This window comes from Nerophis ophidion, linkage group LG14 (genome assembly GCF_033978795.1).
Source record: "Nerophis ophidion isolate RoL-2023_Sa linkage group LG14, RoL_Noph_v1.0, whole genome shotgun sequence".
Lineage (NCBI taxonomy): Eukaryota > Metazoa > Chordata > Actinopteri > Syngnathiformes > Syngnathidae > Nerophis > Nerophis ophidion.
In genome coordinates this window covers 24,798,580-24,811,709 of record NC_084624.1, presented here as the reverse complement: position 1 = coordinate 24,811,709, position 13,130 = coordinate 24,798,580, and the positions used below count along the sequence as shown (strand labels likewise).

General features: G+C 40.8%; 1 protein-coding gene across 3 annotated transcripts; it reads left to right on the top strand.

Moving 5' to 3' along the window:
• Positions 1 to 6,006: 6,006 nt before the first annotated feature.
• On the top strand, positions 6,007 to 13,130 carry LOC133568345 (cold-inducible RNA-binding protein A-like). Of its 3 annotated transcripts, XR_009809579.1 has the most exons (8): positions 6,083 to 6,148; positions 6,771 to 6,870; positions 7,718 to 7,824; positions 7,898 to 8,021; positions 8,134 to 8,275; positions 8,431 to 8,486; positions 10,519 to 10,607; positions 12,976 to 13,130. XR_009809579.1 is itself a non-coding variant. In XM_061920219.1 (7 exons), exons 2-7 carry the CDS (start codon positions 6,771 to 6,773, stop codon positions 8,872 to 8,874), a joined length of 543 nt encoding a protein of 180 aa, XP_061776203.1. In that variant the 5' UTR covers positions 6,007 to 6,148; the 3' UTR covers positions 8,875 to 9,748. The 3 variants fall into 3 exon arrangements, 2 of the variants coding, with proteins under 2 accessions (XP_061776203.1, XP_061776204.1); XM_061920219.1 differs by lacking the exons at positions 10,519 to 10,607; positions 12,976 to 13,130 and adding an exon at positions 8,861 to 9,748 and having other exon boundaries at positions 6,007 to 6,148; XM_061920220.1 differs by lacking the exons at positions 10,519 to 10,607; positions 12,976 to 13,130 and adding an exon at positions 8,861 to 9,748 and having other exon boundaries at positions 6,084 to 6,148; positions 7,898 to 7,985.

Here is a 13,130-nt window from a genome sequence, read left to right as displayed (position 1 = left end):
AAACAATAAAGCCACAGTAGTAGAATAAATGAACAACTGTTGTGTGTCTGTTCTGGGAATCATTTTCTGAGAAGTAAACTGGAATGTCTCGTTTTCATTTTTGCAAAGTGGTCAATCACTCTGGACAGACATGGAAATATTACAGTAACTGTTATACAGTTGACCAGTGGTTCCCAACTGCTGGGTCGTGACATAAAAGTGGATTGTGTGTCATTTTCAGTGAGTCACAGTCAGATGTGTGCATGAAAAAAAAAAGTTTAGGGAGAAAAAAATGAAATTGTGGCAACAAAACCAGATTATTTTAGCCTTTTTTCTAGTGACTATTAGTGAGTATTTTAGCAAAAGGCAAACCGACTAACAAGTTGGAGGAGGACTCAGGACAGACATGGAAATATATTTTTAAAACATCTAAATGGGGCAACAAAACCCAATATTTTTAGCCATCTTTCTGAAAACAAATACAGAAATATTACTATTTTTTCTGGAAACAAAACCAGATGCTTTAGCTGTAGCTATTTTTCTGGTGACAAAACAAGATTATTTTAGTCAAAGTCGCACCGATTAACAAGACAAGTCTACTGTGCTATTTTTCTGTGAAATAAACTTGGATGATTTAAAAATGTGGCTCACGACTTGATGATATGGAAAAATGTTTTTCTTCCTGAAGATAAACCATTTGAGAAGCACTCATCTCACACAGGCTTACTCCAAATCATCATTGATGCAGAACCAGCAGACAATAACCAACATGCTGTTTCATGTTCATTGGAAATTCCCCCGACAGCTCGTACAGCAAATGAATATGTTTGTCTTGATAGAAGGAAGAACGTTAGCAAACTTAGCATCAATTTAAGACAATGATGTTGCCTAGCTAGCTAGGACTTCACTTACATCTCTCATTCTTGCTGCTTCTTCTCTGCTGCGGGCGAATAACTTTCTGATATCCATCTCGGAGTTACAGTTTGAGTCAAATCAAAATCAAAATAATGTAATTAACAAATTGTTGTTGGCTAACGTCACCTACCTTACGCAGTCATTCGAACCCCCCCCCCCCCCCCTCTCTCTCTCTCTCCCTCTCTCTCTCTCAACCGAAGTCTCGATCCACACGTGAATAAATTACCATATTAAGTGGCCATGTGCTCACTGTTTCGTGGAGTGAATACAGTAGCAAACAATTACCATACTAAGTAGTATGTGCGCTGTTGTCTATGTTATGTAGACTTAAAACTCTGAAGCGTTTTCTTTTTTATTGGTGAAATTTTTACTGGGACACTGTGGATCAACAGTGGGGCACATGCCCCACTGAAATATGTCTGGCGACGCCCCTGGTTCGGTGAATGCTCATATGAAACTGGTGGGGTTCGGTACCTCCAACAAGGTTAAGAACCACTGCTCTAGAACATGTTTTGCTTTATTCATTATTGATGTGTTTCTTGCTACTTTATGTTGAATATTTTTTACATGAGATTTCCAGTTCAATTTATCATCAATCATTATACCTACAAATTTGGTTTCATTCACTCTTTCAATACCTATTCTGTCTATTTGTATTTGTGTTTGAGGTTCTCGTCTACTGTTACCAAATAACATTATTTTCGTTTTACTAAGATTCAAAGACAGTCTGATTTTGTCAAACCATCTTTTTTAATTTGTTAATGTATTCTGTTATTATTTGTATTAGATTGTATTGTCTCCTGATTTGATGTTGCAAAAACCTTAAGATAAATGTTGTAAGCATTTCACCAATTTCCCGCACTTTGCAAATTATACGTCATTTCCATTGTGCGCAAGCAATTTGCGAATCGCAAGACGAGATTTAAGACGAGATTTTGTGGATGGTTTAGTCAGTAACCCTACATTAATATGTTTTATAAATAGTAAACCAAGTTGTGGTAGTTGTTTAGTCAGTAGTTTAATCGTGGATGTACACTGTATAGTGGTTAGGGTTAGGGTTAGGGTTAAGGTTGGACTGATTTGAGGGCAATACTCAGTTATATTGTCCCGACTACAAAAGAATAGATTTACATAAGTATTTAATAAATCATTTTGACACCAAAAACATGTATTTGCGCCCATTGATTTGCAAAATGTGCACCACACATTATTCAAATATATAGCTGGAAGCAATTTGCAAAAAGATTGCGCATTATACATCAGTCCATCCATCCATCCATTTTCTAATGCTTATTCCCTGTCAGGGTCACGGGGGGAGCTGGCGCCTATCTCAGTTACAATCGGGCGGAAGGCTGGGTACACCCTGGACAAGTCACCACCTAATCGCAGGGCCAACACAGATAGATAGACAACATTCACACTCACATTCACACACTAGGACCAATTTAGTGTTGCCAATCAACCTATACAAATTTAACAGCATTTTGCAAATTGCTCACATTTGTATTGTGCCTACAACATAAGCAAGATGCTATTTTCCCACTCAGATCTCATTTGACTTAGTTTATAAGTCCTTTTTAATTTCAACACCATGTGATTGATGCATTGCCATGAATAAAGTGCTCGTTCGTTGTCTACCAGCATCAATCTCCTTGTGTGCGAGGCATACTTGGCCATGAATCTGATTTTCCCTCCAGTGGAGTGGCTGCGGTCATAAGTCTGCATTCCTTGCAATAGCAGACGGCCATTTTGAAGTTGAAAAGTGACGTCACGTGTTGTGCTACATAAAGTCCATCCATCCATCCATCCATCCATTTTCTACCGCTTATTCCCTTTTGGGGTCGCGGGGGGGCGCTGGCGCCTGTGTCAGCTACAATCGGGCGGAAGGCGGCGTACACCCTGGACAAGTCGCCACCTCATCACAGGCTATAAGTGCTTTACATAGTGAAACCCAATATTAAACCAGTGTGGGTGGCACTGGGAACAGGTGGGTAAAGTGTCTTGCCCAAGGATACAACGGCAGTGACTCGGATGGCAGAAGCGGGGATCAAATCTGCAACCCTGAAGTTTCTGGCACGGCCGCTCTACCAACCGAGCTATACCACCCCCAATGTCATTGTCATTCTTGTTTGGTGTGGGTTCACAATGTGGCGCATATTTGTAACAGTGTTAAAGATGTTTATGCGGCCAACCTCAGTGTGACATGTATGGCTGTTGACCAACTATGCATGGCATTCGCTTGTGTGTGTACAGAAGCCGCTTGTGTTCTCCACGGCCTACAAACGGAAGTATTGTAACAGAACGTAATCCTCGGAGTAGATTCATGAAAACACACAATATTAAACGAACAAAGCAGCGTTTAAAGCAAGATAATTTGGGTGGAATGAGTTTTGCATTTTGGCACAAGCGCTACCTGCTATTTACGGTGTGGCGCTAACTAGTGCTGTGCGATTAAAAAATGTGAACATTTGAGTTTTTATTGTATTATTAGTTCTTTAGCGTTTCTATGTAACACTGTGACTATGTTGTAGTTACTTTTTTATATAAACCTTTATTTACAATATGCAACATTCACATACAAGCAAAATAAATAATAATCAAAACATGTACAGAAATAGTACAAAAAAAAGCACCAGGGGGTTGAAAATTCAATAAAGTAACCAAAATAAAATGCTAAATATATGTATGTAACAAAATCAATCAATAAATCAATCAAAGTTTGCTTATATAGCCCTAAATCACTAGTGTCTCAAAGGGCTGCACAAACCAAAACACAAACCACTATGACATCCTCGGTAGGCCCACATAAGGGCAAGGAAAACTCACACCCAGTGGGACGTCTGTGACAATGATGACTATGAGAACCTTGGAGAGGACGAAAGCAATGGATGTCGAGTGGGTCTAACATGATACTGTGAAAGTTCAATCCATAGTGGATCCAACACAGCCGCGAGAGTCCAGTCCAAAGCGGATCCAACACAGCAGCGAGAGTCCCGTCCACAGCGGTGCCAGCAGGAAACCATCCCAAGCGGAGGCGTATCAGCAGCGCAGAGATGTCCCAGCCGACACACAGGCAAGCGGTCCATTCTGTGTCCCGACTCTGGACAGCCAGTACTTCATCCATGGCCATCAGACCGGACCCCCTGGGTCCCGACTCTGGACAGCCAGTACGTCATCCATGGCCATCGGACCGGACCCCCTCCACAAGGGAGAGTGGGACATAGGAGAAAAAGAAAAGAAACTGCAGATCAACTGGTCTAAAAAGGGAGTCTATTTAAAGGCTAGAGTATACAAATGAGTTTTAAGGTGAGACTTAAATGTAAAGCGATAGGTTAAAACAAGTTCCGTAAATACCGTATTTCCTTGAATAGCCGCAGGGCATATAGTATCCGCCTGACTTTAATTACTGCCAGGTCAAACTCGCTACTCAAAATAATTAGTGCATGCTTAGTATTACTGCCTGGTCATATTCGTGACGTCACAAGTGACACTTCCCCTGTCATAATTTTCAAAATGGAAGAGGCTGATTTCAATACCGGTATTTTGAAATCGCATAAAGGGAAGAAGATTAGAAGCTATTCAGTAGTATTTAAAGGCCTACTGAAACCCACTACTACCCACCACGCAGTCTGATAGTTTATATATCAATGATGAAATATTAACATTGCAACACATGCCAATACGGCCTTTTTAGTTTACTAAATTGCAATTTTAAATTTCCCGGGAGTTTCGTCTTGGAATTATGAGCGCTATGCACACACACAGCTAAATGTCGTCTGCTTTAACGGCATAATTACACAGTATTTTGGAGAACTGTGTTGCTGAATCTTTTGCAATTTGTTCATTTAATATTGGAGAAGTCAAAGTAGCAAAATGGAGTTGGGAAGCTTTAGCCTTTAGCCACACAAACACACGGTGATTCCTTGTTTAAAATTCCTGGAGGTGAAAATTTACTATGGATCAGAGCGCGGTCAAGCCAACATGAAACACGACGAAATGTCAACCAGCAGGTTTCGGTAAGAAAATTGTGGTTAAAAAGTCGCTTCTTACCGGAGAAAAGCTGAGCTTGCCCTGTCCATAGCTGCCGTCGACTCTCCTAAGACACTGCGCATCAAGACACCCGTGGACATACACCTGCGACTATCAGGTACTATTTAACTCACTAAAACACTAGCAACACAATAGAAAGATAAGGGATTTCCCAGAATTATCCTACTAAATGTGTATAAAAACATCGGAATCCGTCCCAATGCAAACGTTTTTTTTTTTAGTCCGTCGCTATCAATATCCTCAAACACAAATCTTTCATCCTCGCTCAAAATAATGGGAAAATTGTCGTTTTCTCGGTCCGAATAGCACTTTTTGTTGGAGGCTCCCATTATAAACAATGTGAATATGTGAGGAGCCATCACACTTGCGACGTCATCGTCTGCGACTTCCGGTAGAGGCAGGGCTTTTGTCTTAGCACCGAAAGTTGCGAACTTTATCGTGGATGTTCTCTATTAAATCCTTTCAACAAAAATATGGCAATATCGCGAAATGATCAACTATCCCCATTTAAAAAATAAAATGTCATTTCAGTAGGCCTTTAAGGTCCAAGCTTACATCACACTCAAATTTGTACTGCATACCTTTGGTAAGTGCCGGAGTGAGAAGAGGTTTTAAAATAATTAGCAGATGCTTACTTTTACTGCATGCCTTTGGAAAGCGCAGGAGTGAGAAGAGGTTTTAGATTAATTAGCGCCCCGGGGGCAATTCAAGGAAATACGGTAATCCAAATTTGAAGCACAGCATCATAGTTTTTACAGCTTTTTTGGTTTTTGGAGGTAGAACGCGTTTTAAAGTAGAGGTGTAGCTCTTACTTACAGGCAAAAAAGCAGGTCGGGTATTGAGAAACTTACATTTATGAATATCAAAATTTGCCAATAGTATAATGAGGTTCCCTTTTCCCATTTCTTTTTCAGACTGTGTAAATCCAAGTAGAACATATTTCAAATAAAGCAGACATTTGTTATGAATATTGTCCAGGATGAAACGACAGATGTTTTATTTAGCCTTTCACAGATTAAACGAATAAAGCGTCGTGACGACCGTAAAGTAAGCACTGTCGTAAAACTGTGCAGTAGCCAATCAGGATGACGGAATGAGATCACGTGACCACCAGCCAGCCCAGTAAAACGCTCGAACCATTGCTCGTCGATCTCATTCCTCAGCTGCTCCTCTCACAAGTCGTACGCTTCCAGCTATTGAAAAGGTAATTGTTGTTTTGTTCATATTCATATTCTGGTTTTTAATAAGGTTTTAATATGTCTGCATTTAAACTGTGCTGTCTTTAGTTAAATGTTCGAACACGTTTTTATTTTTATTTTTTTATTGCTGTGCTTTGATTCTGGGCCTGTTTTGTTTGAGCCGTTAGCATTGTTAATCAACTTAGTTCCATTTGTTCTTTTTTTTTGTCATGCAAATTAAATGCATACGAATTCACTCTTAAGTGTAGGGCTAAATCGGCTGTGTTTCGCTGGGCTATTGCAAATGGTGTATGGCCGTGGAACAAAGCGGCGCACTTAAAATGGCGCCGAAAGGAAGAAAGCCATTGCTAGTTAGCATCAAGCTAACTAGCAGACCACGTTTGCGGCCTCGAGGCCCTTGCAAATGGTAGCCCTTTTACAATATCCTCAAAGCACGATTAAACGTATTTTCAGCGACATTTCGCAACTCCACGACATATGACGCCAATACACCAAGCCAAGGGGACATTTTGCGTTTTTACGTCGTGACCTACTTTACCCCCCTGCCGTTTCTCGAAGTACGCCATGACGTTTTTTTTTTCAAAGCGTCGCCTTTTTACCAAAAAAATCTTGTTTCCTTTTCAACAGATGACGGACGAGGGAAAACTGTTTGTCGGAGGCTTGAACTTCACTACGACAGAGGATTCGTTGGCCGGGGCCTTCGGCAAATACGGAGCCATCGAGAAAGGTACGCTTGGTAGCAATTAACGGCGTATTTTCTTCATGATTTAATTATAACCGACTAATCGTAGTTTAAGCATGGATTGTTCCCACCACGAAGAAAATCCCAAGATTTAACTTTCAATGAGCAAAGCATTACAGTTTTTATTCAGAACTGGATAAGTACTCTTCGAAGTCCTAATTTCGGCATAATTATGTTTTTAGGCAACTAATTTTAGCAGTTAATGTAATCGTTAAATCCAGTCTTATTTTACCAGTTAAATCTAGTGTTTATTAGAATCTATAGCAGTGGTTCTTAACCTAGTTGGAGGCACCGAACCCCACCAGTTTCACATGCGCATACACCTAACCCTTCTTTGGTTAAAAGTTTTTTTTTTTTTTTTTTTCAAATTCAAGATAGTTTCATGTTTTTGGTAACAGACTTAATTTAAAGTCATTTAGTTAGGGTTAGAGTTACAATAAGGCCATGTCGAATAAGGCATTAAGTACTTAATGACTAGTTAAGAGCTAATATGTTACTAATTTGCATGTTAATCAACTAATGTTTTTTTTTACCGGTGAACAAAATGAACCACGCATGAACACCACCTTGTTCAAACAAGAAAACCAACAAAGTGCATGAACTCACAACAAATTACACACCTGCAAATCAGTCAGCTGTTGCCGTATCCGTAATATGCCGATAAAGAGAATTTTGTATTTAGACGAGTCGGGTGTGTTTTGACCTCCGTTGAACCCCTGAGGCCGACTCACCCTAGGGTTTGATCGAACCCAGGTTGAGAACCACTGATCTATAGTCTCAAGTCTAACAGGAATGCTTAATCTTTCCCTTTTTTGGGGGGATTTTTTAACAGTGGATGTGATCCGAGACAAGGAGACTGGAAGGTCTCGCGGTTTTGGCTTCGTGAAATACGAAAATGTGGAAGATGCCAAGGATGCCTTGGAAGCCATGAATGGCAAGGTAATAGATGGTGGTTTATGTAAATTAATGAGCGTTAATGGAAGGGTTTTCACCGATGGAACTACCTCTGCAGACCATCGATGGCCGAAACATTCGCGTGGATGAAGCCGGAAAGGGAGGCGGACGTTCCAACAGAGGATTCAGCTCCAGTAACCAACGAGGTGGGGCAGGAAGATTTGGCGGTTCCAGGGGCAGAGGTGGGGGAGGTTATTCCTGAGGCAGATCACTTGTGATCTGCTGAATGGTTCCTTCCTATCGGCCCTTTCTCAAAGTAATATTATTAATGCGACGACCTGTTGTCTTTTGTAGGTGGCAGCTACAACGGGGACCGAGGATATGACAGGAGCTACAACGATAGAGGCTTTGGTGGCGGAGATAGAAGCTTTGGCGGAAGCAGCGGAGGAGGCGGATACAGAAGTGGAGGCTATTCCAACAGCTACAGAGACAACAGGTATGTTTTGTCATGTGAGATATCTTCATACAGAAGCTGTTGTAGAATTCCGCACAAGCAGTGTCTTGCAAGTGTGAGCAACATATTTTTCCTGACGTGTGGCGCGCTGCTGGTTTACAAATTAATTTGTAAATTTTGGGGATTTTGTTTTCCAGAGGTCAAGGTGGCTATGGCGACCGCAGCTCATACCGCGACACATACGACAGCTATAGTAAGTATCTTTGAATTGATACTGTGTAGACTTATGTTGGGGCCAACATCAGTGCAATTTCTAATCACTGTTTACTGTGTAATCCTTGTTGCTGCCCCAACATATCACTATTTGTTGCACCTCTTTGCTCCTTGAATTACCTTTGAGTGGGTTACCAAATTATTGCCATTCAGTCCTTCATTGGGGGAGGGGGAGTACCAAGGCCGACCCACAATTCGACAAGACCAGTTGTTCGTCCGCAGTGCTATTGCGCAGTCAGCTGACAGTCCCTTTTTGGTGCCAATGGTGTGGGAGGGTCTGAGTGGGATGTTGTAAAAACTCCAGTGTTTGGAACTTTCAGTGTCTTTACCTGTGTGCCCACTTCTTATCCTCAGCTGGAAACGAGTAAACATCTCCCTGATTCAAGATCATCACTTGGCTGGCTGTTTTTCAAAGATGCGCTCCTCAAGGAAAAAAACGTCCACGTGTTATTGCTGACCCTTAGATTTGTAGTTCTGTTGTTGTAGCTCAAGCATCTTTAAAATAATGTAGCCATGAGTTTTGGTCATTCCTTTTTTTTTTTATAAAAACTCAAGAGATCCATGTTTAAACGGGAATATTAATGATTAAGCTTCTTTCCTTGCCTGGGAGGTCACATGATTCCTCCTAACTGAAGTACATTAGTGTCACCAGGTCAAAGCCCTATTTGGGGATCAAACCACATCTTCCTTATGGCTTTTCTTTGCACTGCCACAAATTCGGTGAGCCTTTTTGTCCAGAACGTTCAAATGTTACCTGGTCCTTGATCTTTTTTTTATATTATAACTTGATGGGGCCTGTTTTTGTTTGAAGTTTGCCCTCTTGATCACTGACTGACCTCCTGCCAGGTTTTAACTTTGAAGAAAGATCCATTTGCTCTTACAGACTTATGGGGATTTATGCCCTTTCACAATTAAACAGTGTCAAATTTTCACAAAGGCAAGACTTCCTTTTAGACCTGTGAACTACAAACCCGAAGTAGCCGGTTGTCCATGAGGTTGCAAACAGCAGCATGAGACAGTCAGGCCAACGAATAGTCTGTGCTTTGCTTAAAATCTACATTTTTTTTAAATGTGCTGTATAAATGGACAAATCTTGTCAAGTGATCCAAACAAAATGTAACTTAGTTTCCAAAAAGTAAAATCTCAATCGGGAACAGACTTGTACTACTTATGTTCTTTGTATGGTCTTTTTTCTTTGTCAGTTCGGCTTCATGGAGCCCATTAAACAGATTGTGGAAAATATTCTTTGATTCTTGCCTTTCAAAAGTGTCGCATGGAGAAAATTGATCACAAATTTGATGTGCACATTGAAGTACTAATTGGCTGTGATAAAATTTAACTTGAAAGCAAAATGCACCAAATTTGACCCTTCAAATTGAGCTCAATGATTGTAGCGCATTGCGCCGACTGACTCTGTTGTAGTTGTGCCACGGCGCCAGGAACGTATAGCTGGTGTTTGGTCCTGTTAATGCCTCATTGCATTCAAAGTTCAGCTACTTGCCAATCCGACACGTCCTCCAAGTGCTCCACTGAGATGAAAGCTGCTCTTGCCTAGGTCATTTGTGGAGAGAGTAGGCCAATCAATGCACGTGAGGTAAAAATCTCTTTTGCTTTGCTCACATCCTTCAAAGTTGTCATTTGTTGCCATGAATGCCCAGATCCAAGTTGAGTCGCTCTTTCTAGTCCTTGCCTCACCAGTCGTCCACAAACATACCAATTTCCTGAATTAATACCTGAGGAAATGTTTTGAAGCCCCTGGAATGTAGTGCTCATCAGTTCACTTTGAAAACCACCAAAAAAAAAGCTCGGGCCTCTTTTGAGTCATGGAATATTCTGACCTGTCCACTTCAGTTCACCGCAGTAGTCTTAACGCCCCACAGTGTACCTCTAAATTGTACTTTCTTTACACTTAAGTGGTGAGTTTCAGACCCATGAATAGTGCTGCATGCTCTTGACTTGTTTGGACAAAAAAGTTTTTATTGTGCACACTTAACACGGTTGTTTTTCTTTAGGGTGACCTCTGATGCCTGGTCATGGATCCTTTCACAGCTAAAGATGGTTTCCTACCCAAGTGGCACCGTGTTCCAACACCAACCATCAAGTAGGTTTCCTGTATGACCTGTCTCGTTGCTTTGGAATGTGTCAACGTTAAAGGGGAACTTTATCACCAAACCTATGCAAGCGTCAATATATATACCTTGATGTTGCAGAAAAAAGACCCATGTATTTTTTTAAAGCCGATTTCCGAACTCTAAATGGGTGAATTTTGGCAAATTAAACGCCTTTCTGTTTATCGGTCTTTTAGTGATGACGTCAGAATGTGACGTCACCGAGGTAATACACCTGCCATTTTCACATTACAAACACCGGGTCTCAACTCTGTTGTTTTCCGTTTTCTCGACTATATTTTTGGAACCTTGGAGACATCATGCCTCGTCGGTGTGTTGTCGGAGGGTGTAACACTGAGGGATTCAAGTTGCACCACTAGAAAGAAGTCTGCCGCTAGACCCCCATCGAATTTGCCAGTGTCTCTGCACATTTTAACAGTGATGCTAAGACAGACATTGCACAGTTGTATGGATAACCTTCAGATGCATTTGCAACGATTAAGTCAACGAAATCACAAAGGTGAGTTTTGTTGATGTTGACTTATGTGCTAATCAGACATATTTGGTCATGGCATGACTGCCAGCTAATCGATGCTAACATGCAATTTACGCTAGCTGTATGTACATTTGAAATTAGATATCCACATTTAATGCGAATCAAACACTTACCAATCGATATAACTTGCTCCAGTGTCACAAGATGCAAAAGTCCTGATCGTTAGGTCTGCACATTTTACCGGCGATGCTAATAAGGCTGCCATGCTGTCGGCCACTTCATTAGGTACACCCATGCGATGGCCCAATAGCTATTCACTCAATAGCTTCAATTTCTTTTTCGCTATCTGCCTCCAAACTCCGACCATCTGTTTCAATATATGCGTAATCTGTTGAATAGCTTAAGCTGCTGAAATCAGTCTGAATCCCAGCTAATGTTGCTATATCTTGCTGTGGTAACCGCCATGTTTGTATTGGCAGCACTGTATGATGTCACGGAAATGGACAGTCGCATCGCAAATAGCGAAAATCAAGAACTTTAAAGCTTTTTTTTAGGGATATTCCTGGAGGTGTAAAATTTTGAAAAAAACTTCGAAAAATAAAACAAGCCACTGGGAACTGATTCATGGTTTTTAACCCTTTTGCAATTGTGATAATGTTCCCCTTTAAATGATACACTGTGTAGCATTGGTGCCACAACAAAATAAAAATACAAAAAAAAATGCAATTTTTCGATACGATTCATTGGAATATAATTTCCTCGTCTAGGAAAGCTCATGCTTTTATAGTTTGACTGAAAACTTCTTTCAAACCTGCACCTAATTTTTGACCATTTGACATTCGCAGTAAAGCCATGGCACACAAAATACTAAAGCTATTGCAATACTTTTCCGGTTTATGAATATTCTGAAGCTTTTTGTTGCATTTAAATTTGCAAGCTTTAGTGAGTTTTACGAAACACCATTACTTTAGATAACTGTTTTATCTGTCGGTCTCAACTTCCTAGCATTGACATATTTATATCAAAAGCATTCAGCAAGTCAACTTCATGCTCATTCATGTATTTGATTTAATTCAATGAATAGCCACTTCTCAACCCTTTCTTCTATCATGGTTAAAAGTGGTGTTGCCAGCAAATAAACTCAATGTTTCGGTTAAACCTTCGCCACGCTGAGTGGGGAGACCCAGAATCCCAATTTTACTGACAATTAAAGCTAATGTGACATGGTTTAACAGTTTAGTGAACACCAGGGAAATTGTTCCACATAGCTCAGTTACAAAGGCTAGTGCGTTATGACATTTACAATATTGCAGTATATAATAGCTGCTGGGCAGCGTGGTGACATAAGGGTTATTACATGTTCCTCACAATACGAATGTCCTAAGTAGTCCAGGGTTCAATCCCGGGCTTGGGATATTTTTGTGTGGAGTTTGCTGTAACTGCGTGGGTTCCTTCTGGGTACTTTGGCTTCCTCTCACCTCCAAAGACGTGCACCTGGGGATAGGTTGATTAGCAACACTATAAATTGGTCTTTGTGTGCGAATGTCTGTGTTGACCTTGTGATGAGTGGTGACTTGTCCATGGTGTACTGTGCCTGAATGCAGCTGAGGCTCCAGCACCCTTTGCAACAAGCTATAGGGATGGATGGATAAAAGAAATAGAATGTCCTTTATTGATCCCTGGGGAAATTCAGCACCACAGTTAGCTCACAACAAATAGCTGCTGCATAAAAGAGTAGATCCAGCAGAAAATTTGCATTGTAAACTTAAGAGTTGGAGATGTTCCGACTTGACTGTACTTAAAGCCAGAAATGTATTTTGCAATATGACAAGCTTTTTACACCTAATCTCTTGCTGTTTGTTCAGGTCCAGCATGCGGCAGCCAACTGCTACACGGAAACTTTCCTGTCAAAGTTGTGGCTCGTAGTTTAATTTGAAAGCTGAACTGCCAGAGGTTGGCTGTACCTGAGTGAAGATGCAGTTGTACTGCGGTTATGAAATAAAGTCAAAGATGGATTATA

Excerpts from the sequence above, each read along its gene's own strand:
- LOC133568345 (XM_061920219.1), top strand. The coding sequence starts at position 6,771 with ATGACGGACGAGGGAAAACTGTTTGTCGGAGGCTTGAACTTCACTACG. Across the intron at positions 6,871-7,717 it reads ATACGGAGCCATCGAGAAAG|TGGATGTGATCCGAGACAAG; the intron begins GTACGCTTGGTA and ends ATTTTTTAACAG. Across the intron at positions 7,825-7,897 it reads TGGAAGCCATGAATGGCAAG|ACCATCGATGGCCGAAACAT; the intron begins GTAATAGATGGT and ends CTACCTCTGCAG.